This window comes from Punica granatum, chromosome 2 (assembly GCF_007655135.1).
Source record: "Punica granatum isolate Tunisia-2019 chromosome 2, ASM765513v2, whole genome shotgun sequence".
Taxonomy (NCBI): domain Eukaryota; kingdom Viridiplantae; phylum Streptophyta; class Magnoliopsida; order Myrtales; family Lythraceae; genus Punica; species Punica granatum.
Genome location: NC_045128.1, coordinates 31,576,337 through 31,596,742, shown reverse-complemented (window position 1 = coordinate 31,596,742; position 20,406 = coordinate 31,576,337). Strand labels below are relative to the sequence as shown.

General features: G+C 37.1%; 3 protein-coding genes, 1 long non-coding RNA gene and 1 pseudogene across 4 annotated transcripts; 1 reads left to right on the top strand and 4 right to left on the bottom strand.

Annotated features, from left to right (window-relative positions):
* Positions 1-2,426: 2,426 nt before the first annotated feature.
* On the bottom strand, positions 2,427-4,695 carry LOC116197853 (glutathione S-transferase DHAR2). The gene is made up of 6 exons (XM_031528108.1): positions 4,533-4,695; positions 4,345-4,435; positions 3,648-3,791; positions 3,427-3,544; positions 3,182-3,322; positions 2,427-2,703 (listed from the first exon to the last, which is right to left on the bottom strand). The coding sequence occupies exons 1-6, from the start codon at positions 4,588-4,590 to the stop codon at positions 2,617-2,619; spliced, it is 639 nt and encodes a 212-aa protein (XP_031383968.1). The 5' UTR covers positions 4,591-4,695; the 3' UTR covers positions 2,427-2,616.
* A 7,169-nt stretch (positions 4,696-11,864) lies between these two features.
* Positions 11,865-13,803, bottom strand: LOC116198013. The gene is made up of 2 exons (XR_004155133.1): positions 12,423-13,803; positions 11,865-12,186 (listed from the first exon to the last, which is right to left on the bottom strand). It is a non-coding gene; the product is annotated as an uncharacterized LOC116198013 (long non-coding RNA).
* Positions 13,804-13,938: 135 nt separating this feature from the next.
* LOC116198012 lies at positions 13,939-15,422 on the top strand (annotated as a pseudogene).
* A 258-nt stretch (positions 15,423-15,680) lies between these two features.
* Positions 15,681-16,400, bottom strand: LOC116193871 (dirigent protein 18-like). The gene has a single exon (XM_031522615.1). It carries the CDS (start codon positions 16,398-16,400, stop codon positions 15,681-15,683), a length of 720 nt encoding a protein of 239 aa, XP_031378475.1.
* Positions 16,401-16,504: 104 nt separating this feature from the next.
* Positions 16,505-19,961, bottom strand: LOC116198011 (caffeoylshikimate esterase-like). The gene is made up of 8 exons (XM_031528312.1): positions 19,766-19,961; positions 19,618-19,656; positions 19,396-19,522; positions 19,120-19,266; positions 18,886-19,016; positions 17,303-17,443; positions 17,063-17,161; positions 16,505-16,968 (listed from the first exon to the last, which is right to left on the bottom strand). The coding sequence occupies exons 1-8, from the start codon at positions 19,925-19,927 to the stop codon at positions 16,687-16,689; spliced, it is 1,128 nt and encodes a 375-aa protein (XP_031384172.1). The 5' UTR covers positions 19,928-19,961; the 3' UTR covers positions 16,505-16,686.
* Positions 19,962-20,406: the final 445 nt, after the last annotated feature.

The following is a 20,406-nucleotide window of genomic DNA, read 5'->3' as shown; positions in this document are numbered from 1 at the left end:
TTCCAAAACTCTCTTGAAAGTGTTAGACCAGGCATAAATTCACTTGCCTGAACCCAACTAATTTGCAAGCTATAGGGACGCTTAGGTTCGGATTATACCGAAACTATAAGATAACAACTTAAAGGTCTTGCCACTTACGGGAACCTTTCAGTTCAGCAACTTGGACATCATCCGAAATGTCAAACAACTTAACCACTAGATGGGCTTAGATTGCCCATGTTTGTTCCCAATTTTACTGTGCATCCTTGATTATATATGAAGCAGTAGGAGGATGCATAAGACTACTAATTTACCTTGTTAGACGGTTCGAGTCAGTGTCGATTTTCTGGTTAAATCGAATTCTTTAGTACGCGGTTCTTTGGGCAAAATGTGGGAAGCCTGTGAAGCTCTCACGAGCAAGCTTTCAGGGACACTCCACTTTTTGGTATGGCTGAGACCCGAGAGAAATTTCTACCGAATCACCTAAATCGATTAGAGCAAATCAACCGGTCATGGTCCATAAGTACAAAATGGTAATGAATTCTTTGTGTCAATTTTGAAGAAGAATTGCTCTTTTATGTCAATTTTGTCCATCTTCTTAGATCATCTGCTATTTTATATTTTCCAGCATTATTTTATGAGGTGTCCTCTTGGCTTAGGCTTTGAACACGACATAAAGAAACTCTTTGATCTGAAGGTGGTTTTGTCCATGCACTTTGAGAAGGTTGGTTTTCACATAGGATGATGGGATGTATTCATTCATGGCCCGTTTGGTAGCCCAGAATGGGCTTTCCGGTTCCGGGCCGGTTCCATTCGGGAGGCCCACTTCGTCGTTTGGTTGCAATTTATGGTCCGTAATGAGATTTCCGAATACATACGGACTTATTCCGGCCCAATGGGGAGACGGTCTTCCTGATCATGGAGGATGTAATAGGTGTTCCGGGCCGACTCTCTGAGACCCATTATGAACCAAACAGCATAAAATATCAATATTGCCCTCAACTGTCCATATAATTTTTAAATTGTATCCACAACTCATTTGCCTCTTCCTCCGCCGTCGCCGCCTCCTTCGATCCGTATGGGGCCGGAAAAGCTAAATCTGGCCTCATCTTGGCCATATAATCTCGACTCCTCGCCATCCGGTTATTAGAATTCCAACATCCCAAGCTCGGAAGAGAGGCGAAGCCATGTGAGGACTAGAGAACTTCAGACAATGCTTACCGTGAAGCCTCGATCCCCGAACGATTTTATGCAGCTCCGAGCCATGAGAATCCCATATGTACAATTAAACTCAAAGATTTTGGTAATTTGATTTTTAATAATCTTCGGTTCTACATTCATTCTGGTTGCTCATTCCACGCTACCAAACTATGGAAAACTATATATTCTTTGCCCCCATTTATTTCTTCAAGAATTCAATTCCTTATCAATTCCATTCCTTGCTACCAAAGGTGCCATCAATGAACTGAAAATTATAAGATAATATAAAGAGCTCAATACAACCTTTTATCTTAAGATAAAGTCTGAGTCATATGTGATTAAACATATTCTGGATCTAGTAATTTCCGCTTGGTGGTTAAATTGCTAGATATTCAAGTAGATTTCATTTCAGATTGAGCATTTCGGCTATGTCGTTTAGGCCTTTGGGATAGTTCTTTTTTATACATATGCGCGCCCTCTCTCCCGATCTGCTCCATTCTCCTTAGTCTCGGTTTTCTTGGTTTCTTGTTTTATTTTTTTCGATGGTCTGGTTTCTTGTTATATATATATATATATATATATATATTATCTTTTTGGTAATAGGATGGAACGAGAATGGGATAATAAAGAAAAACACGGCATTTAAACGTGATTTAATGAGGGCCATGAACGGCATCCGTTTTCATTACTTTGGATTTTGGGTGCTGGCCGTAAGCTGTCCTCTAGTCCTCAACGTTCCCATCACTAACCAGCCAATCAATATTGGATGCTCGAGATGATGACACACGACAGTGAGACCGAGCCGTCCCAGCATAAATAGCTTGCTTGCCTGAACCGAACTACCGATAAGCGGTAGCCGATAGGGATGCATGGAATCTGAATATAATGATACCATCAAATGACAACCGCATGGTCTTACTACTTCCCGGAACCTTCAGCTCAGCAGCTTGAACATCATCGAAACTGAAGAAACCACGACATCCTTGGTCAAAGCAGTACACAAGACACCAAAATATCTATTAAGACAGTTTTGAGTCGTGTCGATGTTCGAGTTCACTCAAATTTCTGACTAACGCCATTCTTTGGGCAAAATGTGGAAACCAGTGAAGCTCTCAGGCAGAGACACCGAGGAGTGAGATGCTCCAAGCAATACCTGGCGGACCTTCCCCAGCACGTCAATGTTCTGTGTACGCCGAGTTGGGTGCCCTCTAATGGTCATACAGAGTGAACCATTCAAAGCCAACAAGAAACTCAAAAAGGGAAGCTAGTGATATATTATAGATTCGAATCTTGACAATCATTTACTGAGTGCAAGCAATGGTAAAAGACCCAACCCACACTCATTTATTCAATTGCTCACATGCATAGCTCTCTACCAGACTTTCAACAAGAAAGTGCGCTCACAAAAAGCTCTTACAGTCTACTAGTACAGCTAATTCATGCATTGACCTTCAGCGCCCACCCTGCAACCACGAACTCTTTCGGAACATTGGTCTTCACAAAGGACTCCCGAGAAAAGATCAACTGCAGAAAGAATAAAACAATGTTAAGAATATGAGATAATTCAACCATACAATGAAAAGGACGTGATGCTTAAAACTCAGAAAGCTGCTCCATAGTGTCATATATATCAAATCAGTTTCCGAGTTGGGAAAGGGAGAAAGTTTTACCCTTGGAATTCCAATAAGATCGCAGGTTTTACAAACTCAATTCAGAGACTATGATATATATCGCTGGAGCTTTGTCCTTGAAAGACATTAGACAGAGTATATAACTACATAAAAGGAGCCAAAAGCCCAACTATGCAATCTCACGCATTCAAAAGAACGGCTCTAACGTATCTCCAAAATAAAAGAGAGAGTCTTGGGCTTTTTTTGTTGTGACTTTGTACAGACAACATAAAGGGGCATATTGTGACGATGAAAAGGAGGAGCTAACCGAACAGTACATAAAACCAAGTCAGCAGTCAAGAACATTCAACAATATGAAAGAGTTTGCATACCTTCGTATAATTGTGGACATGGGTCAAGTTTTCAGGGACAGTCCACTTCTTGAAGTGACCAAGAGCAATCTCAAGATGGTACAGCTTTGGTCCCAGGCTCAAGTCAACAGCAGTTATCTTAGCCCCGGCAACGTATGGGCCCTGATCCCAATCACAACCACAAGAGTTATCAGTTGAAATTTTCAAGCACATCGAAATGTCCATAGTTAATGTACTATTGGCAACTTAATTGCAAATATGCTTACATGAGCCTTGAGATGATCATCCAGGGCCTTCAGTTCATCGAGTAGAGCCTGCTCACTCCCATCACTGGCATCTTTGCTCTTCAAGAACTTCACAAAGGACATGAATATCTTGGAGCCCCTGAAAACTCAAGAAAGATCAGGCAAATGTAGATATGAGATCAATCTTTTCAGACAAAAAACAACACAAGAAGCGAGAGACCGAGTGGGGTAGACACAATTACACTGAGGTAAATTCAGGAGGAGTAGCCAGGGATGGTTCAGGGTACTTCTCCTCAAGAATCCCAACAATCACATCAGAGTCAGACACCCATTTATCGTCGATCTTGATGAGGGGCACCTTCCCTTCTGGATTGACGTCCACGAACCTATAAACCATCATAAAGATCCACGTCACAGAATGCTAACCTCTTCAGACCCGACATAAAAGTTGAGAAACCACCGAGCAATATGACTAACAAAGCAGAACACACATATCCTTCGAGTCATAAAAAAATAAGGGGCGATTAACAGTTTCCGTACTTGACTTGTCTGTCCCTTTTGATTTGAATTTCCAAGTGTCTTCCTATTTTGACTTTCAGTTGACAAAACTTTACCAATCACATTGCCTTTGAACTTCATATCTTTGGGTAGAGTAAGGAAACAGAACATCTTTTCAAACATTTTTAACCTGTCTCTTTTCATGTATGAAATTGCAAAACATGCAAAACGAAAAACTCCATGATCAAACATGTTCCCTTAAACTACCAACGCTCCAATTACTTAAAAAACCCGGCTTGGTCTCGCAGCCATAGCACCATAAAGGCCCCATATCTCACCGTTCATCCAAATTTTTCAAGAGCCACATTTCATATACTGCCGAGAGATGTGAACTGGCAGATTCAGTGATTTCAATGGGGGTTCTGATGGGGACGTACGTACCACTGGGGCTTCTCACTGAGGTTGACGAGGTGCATCTTGTAGGGGACTTTCTTCTCCTCCAGAGTCAAGAGAACCCGCTGACAGAACGGACCTGAAAACCCCATAAAGTTCACAAACGGAATCAGCAAACACTGAATCAGACCCCGGCCGGGAAGATCAAGAACCGTCATGGAAGGGAAAGAACGTACAGTCTCCGAGCTTGTCGGGGGCGCCGGAGGCGGCCTTGACGCAGATCTCCAGGGCCATTGCTATTGGGAGGAGTGAGAGAGAGAGGGAGAGACTGATGAGAGAGTGATTAGCTGAGGTCCGTAAGAAACGGAGACAGAGCAGAGACTCGAGAAAGTGAAGGGCAACGGCGACGAGGTGACGAGATAAATAGACGAACGAAGGGTAGATGTCGAACCGGCACTGACCGGGTGGCCCTGTCCGTACTTTAATGGACCGGACCGGACCGGTCACAGAGGGATGTGATATTTCTTTCTGGCCGGGCGGATTACTGCTGCGTTTGATTTCAAAATAAAATTTTAATTTAAAAAAAATAATATAAATAGTTATGTATGAAATTCTCTTTGATTGTGTATAAATTATTTTATTTTATTGTAAAAAAAATGACACAATTGAGGTTCACTTTTTAACGTTGTATAAATTATTTTATTTTATTATGAATATAATTAAATTAAAGTATAATTTTAAAATTAAATTTTAAAATCACTGAAATGTGAAGGTTAGGTGTCTGTTGGACGGGCCGATGATGGGCCCCATTTTCGGGATCGACTAGAAAGTTCTCAGCTTTTGGAGGGGGAACATATTTTTTACCCTTTTTCTAGATTATAAAAATTATTATATTCACAGTTCATCCAAAAATTATTATTTTTACCTCGAATTTTGTTGAAGACATTTTTCTCCTTTTCTAATGAATTAAGGGACTATAATCAGAGGTAATTAATCCATTGTAATGTAAAAAAATGCTGAGTGCCCAAGGACAAAGTGCGACATGTATAAGAAATCAAACTCCGAACAAAGAACTTATTCGTTTTTTGAATGTTCTATTTTCTAACAAATCAGTTACTCTTTGAAAATGTAAAAATAAATTCTAAAAGCTTTCAATATTAAATAAATACGAATAAGTACATGTTAGTCAAATAATAAGTAAATAAATGGTATTTTTTGAAAGTAAAAAATAATGAATTTAAATACAATAATTTGTCCATATTATATCATACATCTTACTAGGCATTAGCCCCGGACTTCGCCACGGGATTCAAAGAGGGTCTCAAATAATTTATTATATATATCAATATTATTATTGATGTCCGTTTATTTATTAGTGATGATAAGATCTTAAGATAATGTCTTTGAAATGTTCATATACTCGTGAAGGATAAACTCCCAAGAGTGAGAAAATGTTTCCCATTAGCAACCTAATTTTTTTAAAAAATATTATCTAAATGTGTATATCTAGCATTTTTATTTGAAATTTCTTATGATTAAGCTATACAAAATTGTGTGAAACGTATTTTTTTATTATGAAATAATTGATATGACCATAATGATATGATCGTTTTTTTTTACAGGATAACTTGCTACCTTGTTTAGGTCAGATTACCAACAAAATTATTTAAAAATGTGAAAATTTCAGGAGATAAAGCAGTTGCGAGAATAGCAAAGTATTTTCAACAGGAAGCTTCTTTTGGCTTTTCTTGACAAAAGTTGAATGAAAAATATTTTTTTAAAAATAATTGATGTGATCATAACGACCAAAATATTTATTTCGACGGGTCAATTTGATCTCCTATTACATGATTCAAGTTATATTTAAATACTATTAGATAGGCTAAAAAATGGAACTGAATCCCGATAGGTCAATCAATTGACCTACTATATTTTTATTGAATTTAATAACACTAAAAAAAACTGAATTTTAAAAACTTTTTTTTTAAAAAAAAGGTGCGAGTGGGGAAACGCTCCCCACTCGTCAGCAGGTCCCTTCACTTCTGCTTTAATTAATGCTAAAAAAAGGTTTTCGTAAACATAACGTGGACAGTGAAATGCAAAGAGACTGCAGATGGACATGGACACAAAATTGGCCACATTCGATGATGAAACTCCTGACTGATCATAGGATTATACACGTGGCTAAATTATTTTCATATTCCGCGGTTGAATTTTATTGTAATCATAATATATATTGCATGAACCAGAGGCCCGTGTAGGTGAAAGAGAATATTAAATGAGACTAACACATATATATTGCGATTCACAACTCTTCACACCGAGTCTGCATTTCTTTTATATTTTACTGATCATTTGATTGGGAAGTAGCGAATACATATATATTATTCTCATATAATATTTTTTCTCATGTTGGTAGATCTCCTGAAAATATTTGTGATTTTTGTTTGTCAATATATTTTTTTAATACTAATATGTTCCTTTGATAAAGTTAAGATATTTTTATATTACATTCTTAACGAGTTTATTTGGATACAATAATACCAAGAACACTCGTAGAATTTGCTCCAAGGGAATCTCTTCAATTGGATGAATCAAAGCAGTTTGTACATAGATGTCACAATTGCATATTTCCTCTCAAAGCAATAAAGCTCGAGAATGACTTTGGTCTCCACATTTGTTTACCTTTCGCCTTATTGGGAACATGGGCCCATCACCTCATCATCGCATATCCTCATTTAATTTCTGTCCTCAAAATGATATTCCCGTCTCGATTTTGGCAAGAGATATTTTTCTATGTGCTCAACGATTTGACATAAACAGTACATTTAATCAACAATGGCCGTCAAAAAACGCAACAGATGATATATCGTTGATTCTTCTTTTTTTTTTTTTTTTTTCAGGCATATCGTTCTATTCAAACTAGCTAAACTAGTTAAAATTAATATTGAGGTAATTTCTTGCTTGATGAATGCTCCCCAAATTATTACTTGTACGATTGATCAAGATTCACATATTTAGTCTGTGTATATATACATACAAATATATATATATATATAATAACAAATGAATTCTTTATCACAAATTCCGGTATAATTTGGTATTACTTGTCATTCATTTTGAGGGAAGGGGCCTCTCTCATTGGCTACCGGTCAATGGGAGAAGAATGGCTGGAGAGTCGACTCTGCATTTGAATATAAACTCTTCTCAATATATATATGTTGCATAAATTGCATTTATTAATAATATATATGCTAATTTATATCGGTTATTTAATTTGCTTTTGACTTTTGACTATTTGAATACGATCTTACCGTTGGAAGAAATATATATAGTTGCACCCCATGCCATTGATAGGTAAAAACAAGTAATGTCTAGACTATATAAGGTCACAAATATAAATGTCTAAATAACATTTACGGTTGAAATAAATAAAATTATTGTATTAAATGCATTCAATAGTGAAACAATTAGAATTATGCATTAATTAGAAATAATATTAAGGGTTAAGAAGCACTATAACCATATTTAATATATTTATTTGAATTGTTTATACTACCAAATTATACGTGCTCTATGTGTATATATATATATATATATATATTATATAAAGTTATATTCACCTCAATAAATAGTTGCCTCCACCTTAATAAATAGGTGTAGAATAGCGCATATCTTAATAAATTAATATGCAATGTAGATTTTAAATCACAATCACAATAATAATAATAATAATAATAATAATAATAAGAAGAAGAAGAAATAAATATATTCAATATAAAAATTAAATTTAGAAATTAAGTAGTAATTATTATTGCAAATAAAGAAAAAGAGATATCCAATAGTAAATGTCTTAATAAATTGATATGCAATATAGAAATTAAAAATATTATTGCAAATAAATAAATATATCAAATAGTAAATATATTAATAAATTAATATACAATATATAAATTAAATTATTATTATTATTTTAAATAAAGAAATAAGTTTATCAAAATAAATATATTAATCACTTGTTGTTGTTTCATAAGTAAAGAAATATTCATAATTTTAAGGATTTAATTAGCAAATAATTATTATTTAAGGAAATAAAAAATTATTTAAAATTTTAAAAATCATTATTAGCTTTCTAAAATTTTCAATTAAGAAATCTCACATCGAACCCATTTTATAAAAAAATTATTCAAACACATGAAACTTAATACGCGAAATGTGATTGAGAATAAAAATCAACTTAATACTAACTTTAAAAATTTATAGATAATTTTATGGTTGTCATTCTTTCATTAATTAAAGTTAAGAATTTTAAATTTTTAGGATTTTAAAATTATATTTCTATGAATTAGATTGATAATTGTGATTATATATATGGAGTATTTTACATGAATTATTTGCTTAAGGTCTTCAATAAATATTATTTAGGGTGAGTCTAAGTTTATCTTACTAAAGGTTAAACGGCATAAAAAATAGTTTTTCTATACACTAATATTAAATTATAAAATGATAGCAATTAGTATTTCTTATAATAATTTTTTTTTGATAAAATCCGTGCAATGCACGGGTTCAATAATCTAATTTGAGGTATAAAATAGGATGTGCAATGCTATAGATGAGTGAAGTAATCTATTCGATAAAATTCTATTTGGAGTATGCGTAATCTGTACGACTTATTATATATTCTATATTTTATATGTGTTGGGTTCTAGTTGTAGGAATAATTTTGAATTGCAGTCAAGATTATTCTCGTAGGCATTGTATGCAACATTGTGGAGAAATTTCTATCCTTAAAAGAAAGCTTCCTGAGAGTGTCTTGTCACTATTTCGGTCCATCGTTGAGTTTCTTGTACTTTCCATTAAATTCTATATACTATTTTGATAATTATGTAAATCTAATTTTTTGTAACTGTGCTTTCCATAAAGTGTTATTGTGACTAAAATTTATTCTTATGTATTTTGTAATTTATCCACGTTTCGAAATTTCTCAGAACAACTACGCACTTTTTTTTATAATATTACCAAAAAAAGACCTTTAAAGAAAAAAAATTGTCAGATGCATTTAGGTTTCTATTTTTGCAGTACTTTTATCTTGCACGATATATATTATTATATCCCATGAATTTGATGCAAAAGATCCCAATACTCACAACATCGGTGAGAAAAAAGAGCATATACATACTCATGTAATTGGATAATATATAATTAAAAGAAGATTGAGAACAAACGATAGATTGATTGAAGAGAAAAGGTTAATTCTATTCTCCATTCATCTGTTATTTAATACACACAGAGGGCTAAGTATACATGGGAATAAATCAACAAGGAAATATACAATCATCTTCCTAATTTAACAGTTTTACAATCCCAAAGAATCGATCATGAGTTGTCGCCAGGATCGATAGAATCTTGTCCTTCAATACAATTCATCTGAACACAGTGACTCTTAACTAACAATCTTGAATTTATAATTGTTTCATCTGAAAATACGGTCTGTGTAATGCACTAGTTTGTATTAAAAAAAAAAAAGCGTCCTCACTTTTGACTTGTTAATAGTACTCAAGCACCTTAGCAGCTAAGACCGCTCGTATACAAGTATGTACAAGAATGGTGCGATAGTGCCATTCTATCTATCTATCTATCTATCTATCTATCTATCTATCTATCTATAAAACAATAAAAACTGGTCCCCGAGTGGACCAGTTTTTTACACTCTCTTTGGATTTTTCTTTTGTCTTTTCTATATTATTATAATAATATCATATTTATTTAATTTATTTAGGTTTCTTTAATATATTCGGATCTTACATCGTACTATTTAAAAGTTCAATGGATTCTTATTAATTTAGTTCAAGTAGATTAGGTCCGCTAAAGGGATAACCTCTCTCAATCATGAATTTTATCTATTCACAAGAATCGAACCCAAAATCTTATTTAAGAGGAACGCACTTCGTACCACCTACATCAAGCAACATTAGTAACACCTTTTTTTTTGTTCTTTGTAATTTTGAATCCATAGTTCATGAATGGTTAGACAATGGTGCATGCGGTCGTTATGAATTAATTGTTCAGAAAAAGAAAAATCGTGAAAGGATTCCAAAATTATATAGATTTGAAAATTGACCAATCTTTTTCTTGCTAAATCTTAATATTAGAAGAATGAAATGTTGAGTTATGGAGCCTGAAGTATTGTGAATTCGGGTCGAGATTCGGCCCATTGGGGATGTAATTAGGGTTTGTTCCCTTTATAAACAGCAGTTTATATCTCTTGTAACCCTAACTCAAAAATAGTGATATACCTGGCTTGGCGGCGCTCCCAGACGTAGTCAGAATTACTGATGAACTAGGTAATCAATTCCGTGTGTCCCTTTTGATTTTTCGTTCATATTGTCTTCTACTATCGTTGAAATCGCAACATGAAAGTGCATCTATATCATAGTGCATATAAAAAAAGAATGTGTGTCTTTCATAAAAAAATCGATAACATAAATTTAAAAGAGTGCAAAACACTAATAGAGTTTTTTGTTTTTTCTATTAATATATTATTTAATTATTTGAATTGTTTTGATTTTTTTATGCATTTTGAAGGCTTTCGAGAAAAAGTCATGAAAGGACCACAGAGTAATTTTTTTTGAAATTAGTCCTCAATTTTAGTTTGTAAAATCTTATTATTATAAGAGTAAAAGTGCATCTTTCGTAACGAAAATCAATTAGATAAATTTATAAAAGATAGCAGTAGTAAAAATGTATTTCACATGACTTTTGAGAGTCAATATATTCATTAAAAGAATCAGTTGAAGTGTTGGCAAAAAAATTTAAAATCATAAATTATGATATAATTATGGCGAAAATTTTCACCCCAGCATCGCCCCAGGTTCCAACCACTAGTGTTTAATGAACAGAAACACTACTCTATATATGGCCCATATATATATATATATATATATATATATTTATATTTATATTGTATGTAGACACCTGAGTTAATGGATTAAGACACCTATGTCCTTTGTATTCGTTGGCATACCCAATAAAGGCACAATGCTTGGATCGGGCTTCCAATTTATGCGATGTGTACGGGGTGATGTTAGGAAAGCACGAGCAGCCGAAATGCACGAAGGAAGTTATAATCCGGAAGGGTTCCAAACAATTTTTCAAATGGAGATAGATTTTGCACACCAACGGACGACAGGCAATTCATGGTAAAAATTGCAGTGAATGCGATATCAACTTAAAGTGTTGGTGGTAAAGTACTTTGGATTAGAAAAGTACGGACTATATCAAGTACGTGTCGATGTTTTCTCTTTACAACCCCATTCTGTTGTGGTATACGTGGGTATGACATGCATAGCAAGATTCCTGAATTTTGAAAAAGATTGCGGAATTGAGAGTTGTTAAACTCTAATCCACCATCACACTGAAAGAACTTGATTTTGTGATGAAATTGATTCTCAACTTGGGTTTTAAATACACGAAAATTTTCAAAAACTTCAGATTTCCTTTTTAAAGGAAACAGCCATGTATAGCGTGAAAAATCGTCAATAAATAGCACATAGTATTTATAGCCCAAATGAGAGGAAATCGAGGATTGCCATACATCAGCCTGAATTAATTCCAAAGGAAATTTGCTTTTATTGTTCACACTTGAAAATGGTAAACGTGATGACTTGCCCAAAGTACATGATATGCAAAAATAGAAAATGCAGATAATTTAGGAATCAATTTCCTAGATTGAATAAATTCCATAACATGCTTATTCGGGTGCCCGAGCCTGCGATGCCAAAGTTCTGGTTAGACATAGACAGCGGACAGAGCCTTCGAGGAACCTAAAGACACCGGATAAAGGGAACCCCTAGAAGGGCAGCTGAGCAGGGTCTTTTCCGAGATGTTGTCCTTGATAAAAAATGAGAATCAGTAAAGATGACGTGACAATCGTTATCCCAACATATTTGTTGAATGAAAACGAGATTGTAATCAAGGGACGGTGCATGTAAGACACGACTTAATTTTAATTTTCTTGGAGGACGAGGGTAAGATTGCAAAACCAGTATGTTTAACAGGCAGTGAAGTACCATCACCGACGACAATTTGATTAGAACCACAATAAGGAGTCAAGTTCGAAAAGATACCTTCGTTCCTTCGTTTGCAACCATGTGGGACGAAGCACCCGAATCTAAGTAGGCATCTGTGGAAGTGGACTCTTGGAGAGATAGGGCTGCTAGGGACTTTGGTGGCTCATAGGATTGGGATCGGTTGATAAACTCAAAACACTGAATGGCGGTGTGACCCACTCCGTCACAGAGTTGACAAATTACTGCATGAGAACCGTGTCCAGAAAAACCATCAGTAACATTCGGTGAGAAGTGTAGGATGGATCTCACCGAGTTAGGAGCAGGTGGACGCTCCGCAGCATGTCCCGGATTGTATCCCCGTCCACGGGTTCCTAATGGTTGCTTTTGATATCCACGACCATAGGAGCCACTAGAGCCATTGGAGGAGTAGGTATCCTGACTGCATGTTGGATTGTTACGGCCACTTCGACCTTGGGAGTTGCCACCCGATTATTTTGTCCACCACCATGACCATTGCCGCGGCCACCACAACCAGAGGAAGGACTAGTGTATGCCTGAAGGGCGGAATCAGGATTTGGGATAGTGGACTGAGGAGGGTGGAAACGTTGGATACGATTTTCATGATGAAGTAAATGATTCTGGAAATCCTCGAGATTGAGAGAACCATGAGTGAGGGAGAGGGTGGTAATGAAGGACTAATATTGAATAGGAAGACCGGCTAAAATGCTGATGATAAGTTCATCATCACTGAGAGGTTGCCTTATCTCTTTCAATTGATCAGACAAGAGTTTTATGACATGAAGATATTTTTCGACCCCTTGATCAGTAAGTTTAGTGGAGGCAATCTCAACTTTAATGCTTAACGCTTGACCACGAGACCTTTCGACAAACATATTTTTGAGGGAGGACCAAATCAGTTTTGCAGAGGATAAGTTGTGTGTACCTCTTCGAGAAGATTTTCTCATATAGTGGCAAAAATCCATGACCTTATGTACCCATCAGTGCGATACCAGTGGGGATATGAAGGATCTGTGATCGGTGGAGGATTGACCGTATCATCAACGTGATTGTAAAGATCATTCGACCTCAGAAAGGTAGAAAAGGGGGACTTCCAGACAAGATAGTTTCGGTTATTTAGCTTGATCGGAACAAGGTTGTTGATGTTGATATTAGGAATAGATATGGGATTGGTCATGGCGGCAGCAGCAGAGGTACCTGAGGTGGATGAGATAATCGGTGGAAGAGCATCTTGTGCAAGAGGATTGATGACCTGATCAGTAGGAGGCTTCATGATCGAAAAGGCAGACTTGGGCAATACAAGGTCTGTCGGCTAGGTTTGAGAGAAACTAGGTTTAGCCTAGTTTTGTGGCTCTAATACCATGTTTGTGTATGAATGAGAAGATTTGCCCATATTGGGCAGACATATGGTATACATAGAGATACATTTGTACATAATTATAACATAATCCTCTAATGTGAAGATATCACATTTATACCCTTAATATATATATATACACTCCTGAAATGGTGTGATTTGGCAGATGATAACGATGAATTAGGCTAAAGGGTTTAATTCAACAGTTCCATTCCATCTCATCATCAGCTCTCCACTACATTCCTAAAGCCTATACATAGTGCAGAGCCGTACTCTCAAATTCGAATTCATTCCACGATCATATACTTCAATTTCTACCATAATTCAGGCAATCTTGCAATGGCTACGTCTCTCAAGCTGGCCATCTGCCTCTTCCTCCTTAGCTATCACCCTTTGATGTGCCAGCTCGGCACGGATTCTCGAGGAGTCGGGCCCACTGGGTCCAGCCACTGGTAGCAATTTGCAAAGTCCACAGATCCCTGCCGTTGCCACGAGGAGGATGGACAGCACGGACGAGGCAGAGTCCGCAGACCAACCTCTTCCCGTCGCACCAACAACCGCTCCGTCACTTGCATTGCCAACTGTTGGGCCAGGCCCAGCTGTATCAGCCAGCGTTGTCATGGCAAAACCCGTAGAAAGACAACCTCAAATGATGACTTTCTTCATGCACGACATCTTAGGAGGGTCGATAGCCCATCAGCAAGGGTGGTCACTGGGGTGATAGCCGCCATGGGGATCACCGGGATCCCCTTCTCGGACCGAGCAACAACATCCTCCAGCTCACCGGAGGGGTCCCGCTCGTGAATGGCAATCTCGGGAATGTCCCCAACATCAATGGCATTGTCAACAACCACCACCCTCCCATTCAATGCGGGCCTGAACGGGGCCCGGCTGCAGCCCAACACGGTGATCCAAAACACTGGGAACAACAACCAAGTCCAAGACGGCAGCAACCAACCGTTTGTAACTGCCTGGCAGCTGCCCGCAGGCAGCACCCTCCACAGCTCATGTTCGGGTCCATCACATTGTTCGACGATGAGTTGACCGAGGGCCACGAGCTAGGGTCTTCAGTGATCGGCCAAGCCCAGGGGTTCTACTTAGCTAGCTTATTCGATGGGACCAGCAAGACCATTGCTATGATGGTGATGTTACATGGAGAGGACCACGATGATGTGTAGACAACACATTAAGTCATTTCGGGGTCCATCGAATGACTTCTGAGGCATCACAGGTGGCGGTGATAGCTGGAACAGGAGAGTACGAGCATGTGAAGGGGTTAGCAACCATTAAGAGCCTTTGGATGGGGGTCCACACACGGCCGACGGGTCGATACGGTTGTCCCATTTCAGCGTCTACCTGTCTGAATAAAAACAGAACACATTTAGAGTTCTTGTTCTGTTTATTTTTTGGGACTTGATTAAGCAAAATGTGTATTGAGAGGATTTTAATTGATCTTAATTTCAATAATATCAAAACTTGATTGAGCTTATAACTTGTTTTGATGAATAGAGAATTACGTTTGACTCTACCAATTATTTCTTAGTTTCATTTTTCTTATACTCAGAATTTGTAATCTCTTCTAATTTCAAATTTGAAAGCAACAATAATTTCCCGTATATATTAGAGACTTTTCAACAAGGCTTGGACGGACACACGCGGTGCAGCGGTACGATACCTGTAGAAATATTTTGTGGCCAAGACCAAACTGATATCCAAATATGAATTAATCTCTACTAATTGGTGAAGGAGGACCCTTCGTATTTTCAACTGAAAAAAAGATTTCACAGATCGAATGATAGACATATCTAAATTAATTTTTTTCATCATTAAATTAGAATTAGTAAGTTTATCATTTCTGTGGTACAAAGTATGACGAATGAGAACTGGAGGGCAATTAATTACTGACTTTGTAATTAATGTCAAATGGTGGTTAATTAATCCTAGCTGAGATAAACTGTGAAGAGAAGGTATATGTTTCCATTCACAGCCTTAACTGAAGCATAGCCATTGGCGTCGTTATACTTCCCAGTCCCACCAATCACCGCAATATGAGACTCCGAGGCATCTCTCCGATGTACTCCGAAGAACCTCAGCCCGTCCTTGAACTCTGATCCCGCAAAATAAGCAGCCATCGCCACCATATGACTCGTCCCGTCCTCTGAGCTCGCCACATATATCCCCTGCCCTTTCCCGGTAACTCGTGGTGATGATCCATACAGTGTTGAACTTGAACTTGTAGCGTCGAACATCTCCTCATCGATAGGTGTCACGGTTCCGAGCTCCAGTTCCTGGAGGGTCGCAATAGTGGGAAAGGAAAACCCATCCAAAGGTACACCAAGCGTGTTGGAGGATTGGCCCGTGGTGGGGGTTGATGGGTCCGGCTTAGAGAGGGGAATCGGGATTCCTCCGTCGGGAGGGAAGAGGCCGAGGGGTTTAGGGAAAGGAATCTGACTGGTGACTTTTGTGGTGGATGGCCTGTTATTAGAGGCCCCACTCAGGACATTTCTCATCAGGAATGTGATAATTGTAGTTTGATGTACTGTCTTTGGAGCAGGCTCGGTGAGGGTTCGGGCAAATGAATGGTTTTTGGGCTCGACCAAGAACAAGAGGATGTAGGATAACATTAAAATGCAAATATTGTACTTGGCCTTCTTTTCCATGCTGAGGGATACTGCAAATGTCTTTGTTTGGTCTATGAATCCTGTGATTTATAGTACGTCTGCTGCCTTTGTGGTTTAGGTGATATGGTTTAGTTATTGCGGCATTTGGTACAAAGCGGAGCATTTGCATAAGTAGTTGAACTGTTCAACTATACATCGAGCAGTCGAATTCGATTCAATCAGCGATCTTTTTACAAAACGTTACATATTAAACTAAGAAAGCGTTGAGTACTAGTGCCATATATATATATATATATATATATATATATATATTATATATGACTGATCAATACTTAGCCTTCAGGGCATCATCTTCTTCTGCCAACTTCCGCTCCCCCTCAAGCCTTGAGTTTCCTGCAGAAGTTCTCTCATCCAACCACCCAATGACGTCCGAAAAGACAATATTGATGTTCTCAGGCTCCTCACCATACAGCAACCCGTGCCACATCCTGGGGTATGTCTTCAGTGTCTTGTCTGTGCTCGAGGCTTGTTTGTGGAGTAGTTTGCTGACAGATATATCCGTAACTTTGTCGTCCTCTCCGTGGAGAACTATGAATGGTAGCAAAACCTAACAAAGCATTTCGACATTGATGCATAACATTTTGTAAATTTGCAAATAAATTTCATGAAACGAGCCAGCAAATCAACATGTATACATATACCTCGCTGAGTCTATTTTCAAGTTCCATGCTTATTCTCATACACTCGTAACCGGTTTTCAACCGAGGCCGCCCTTTATAGCAATACGGGTTCGATCTCACCTGTTGGAAGAAAGATATACGAAAGATGATTACTCCATCATGAAATTCTTTGAAAATGTTTTGAAACGATATATTAATTGTACGAATAAAATTGAAAGCTTTAATTTGAGACAATTATGCATCAAATGGCGTAGTATTCACCTGTTCCCGTACTTCAGGAACTTTGAAGGCGAGCTCGATGATATCTTGGGAAGTAGGAACTACTCTCCAAGATGGAATGACATTGCATAGTCTGGACAGAAATGCGACCACCAGTTTACTTGGCCTCAATTGATCTGCAATCTGAAATATTTGAGGGGAGAGGGAGATTTAGGGTGTGTTTGGATTTTAAATTTTTTTTAACTCAACTCAACTCAACTTACCTTCAATTCAACAACACAATTATTACTTAATCATTATTTTATCTCAACTATTTATTATTTTTTCATATTTTTTCTCTTAATTCAACAACACAATTATTACTTAATTATTACTTTATCTCAACTATTCACTACCTTTTCATACTTTTTTCTCATAATTTAGTAATACAATCATTACAAACTAATTAAAACCAAAACTCAACTCAACTCAACTCAACTCAACTCAACTCAACTCAAAACCCAAACACATTCTTAATATTTGATTGGTGATAGTATAGGACCCACCGGGCATGGCCATATGACTTTAATCCTAAAAATTCTCACTTGAATCTACATGGACTTGATCTTATCTGAGACCAAAAAACTTGAGCTCAAGTTTGTGTAGACCAAATGGGTATTTTATATGATATAAAAGCAGGTAATGCTTTCGCGTTCTCGTAAAGGCTCACACCATACCAAATTCGGTTTACAGGCAGCCAAGAGTGCGCTCATGTTAATCAGACCCGAGAGTGATCTGATCAAGTTCTGAGATAGCTAAAAGGTGTATTTCTAGTTAGGCCCAAGGGTGGAGCTCGAGGTTAATTTGGTATTTGTCCCCCCCTTGCCCGAGTATTGAAGAGGATGCCGGCTCATGGTCAATTGTTAAGGGTGGATGTTTAAGGGCGCATGACATGTATTGGACCACAAGTTACCACGTGAAGGCGAGTGTTGAAATATGTTGTCCCACATGAAAAAATTTAAAAAGAAACTACAAGCTTATATGAAATTTAAATTTAGCAACCTATCGGCTTAAGTTTTTGAATTAAAAATTGGCTTAAATTTGTGTAGGTCCAAGTGAGTATTTTACATTAGTGAAATCCGTGCATGTTAAAGAAATTTGATGCTTTGCAGGACAAAATTGCGAAAGTCTTAAAAAGAACTCGTATAATTTTCTTTTTATTTTCTGGGATAAAAACAATTTGTTCTCCTCGCCCATTCCCATCCCATTCGCTCGTGGAAAAAGCACAAAACTCGATAACAAAGAAACAGAGACAGTCAAACTTGCTTTTCACATGCTCAGACAAAATCCAATTTAACCTCACCGAAAATGGCCAAAGAAATTCGTACAAACCCAAAAGCGAAAAAAAGAGAGAGACAGAGATTCAACAAGTTTGAGATATAGATTTATTACCATTCATTGCGTAAAATTCTTTGTCATGACAATGGCTTATGGATGAAAGTAATGTTATGCGATATGTCTACCGGGATCACCAAGCAGGATAAGAGAAATTTCTACAAGATTAATGCGGTGCAGTAATACTTTCATTTACAATGTGTTCAGTTTGAATGGTTATCCGTAATGATAATTCCGCTCGTGTTACGTACCTTACACATGGGGGCAACCAAGACAGCACCGTCCCAGTAGTCAGGCTTCTTTCTGTGGAGGCAAAGAGCCATTGCCCCTCCCATGGATTCTCCCAGCAGATATCTCATCTTCTCTTTGTTCTCTTCCTGCTCTGCAAAATCATAACAGGACATATATATAAAGTTCTCCCCTTCAAAAAAAAAAAACAGAAAGAGAAGAATGTAAAACATCACTGAACAAAAATGTTTCCATACCACAAACGCTTGTGAAATGGTTTGAGCAATCATCGACTACGTCATCAAAACAGTTTACCAAGCCTTGCAACCCATCCGATTTCCCATGTCCCTCGTAATCCATCCCATGAACGGCATAACCCGCATTCACCAGACGTATGGCTGTGCCTGATCAAGATCCACAGAATGAATGCATAATAGCGCTCCCTTATCAAACTTCTTATTATCTTTCTCAGAAACTGAAAATTATATGTAGGCAAAGATATAAAACAGGCATATTATTATAAATCGACGGACTTTTCATGGTTATGCTGCACTCCATGGCATAGCCGTGGCAGATGAAGATGAGGGCCTTCGGGTCTTGATTCCGTGGAAGCCATCGGCATGTGAAGAGCTTTAACCCTCGAGAGTTCGAGATATACACCTATGGGAAGTATTATTCGAGTGCAGAGATAAATTAATTAAACGCTGAAGAAAAATAAATTGTCTACATATAGATTGAAGTCTGTTTAAGCTTACCTCTCCATACTTGCAATTGACGATCCCGATTTCATGAGCCTAAATAACATTCCAAGGAGAGAATGAAAACATCAAACGCATGGAATACGAAATGATAAAAAATAAGTAAGGAAAGATATCAATTAGTAGTAAAAGAGGAATAACTTACCATAAATGGAATAGAGGCTTGAGAAGGTCTGAGAAGAAGATGGAGTATTGGTGCAGAACAAGATGAATTATGATAATTATATATGTAAAAAGAAAAAGAAAAGAAATTGGGATATGAGGATAGAAAAAAATATTGGAAGGATAAGAGATGCTGATTTTGCATGGGGATATATGGAGGAGAGTGTTTATAGTGAGGTCAGTGCACACACTCTTCTTCCTTTTGTCTAGGACTTGTTCCTATTTCGTTGCAACTCTTGCTTGTTTGGTCATTCCACTCAACATTAATCCAAAAGAAAATATTGTCATCGTGCTATGATTAATCTTCAATGTTTTGGAATTTTTCTCCTGGCGCGATCGTATCACTAATAAACGATTTTCCAGAGCAGAGAGTGGATTATGAGCTCCCTGTGCTTTTTGATTGGATGAAATCTTTTAGGCGTAAATCCACTCCATTCCAATTATATATAATTATATTTATTTGGGGTTGTAATTGATTGTGTTATTGAATTATAAAAAAAATATTGGAAAAAGTAATAAATAGTTGAGATAAATTAATGATTGTGTTGTTGAATTGTGAAAAAAGTAATGAATAGTTGAGAGAACTTAATATTAAAAATTGAATTAAATGGTTAAAAAATTGAA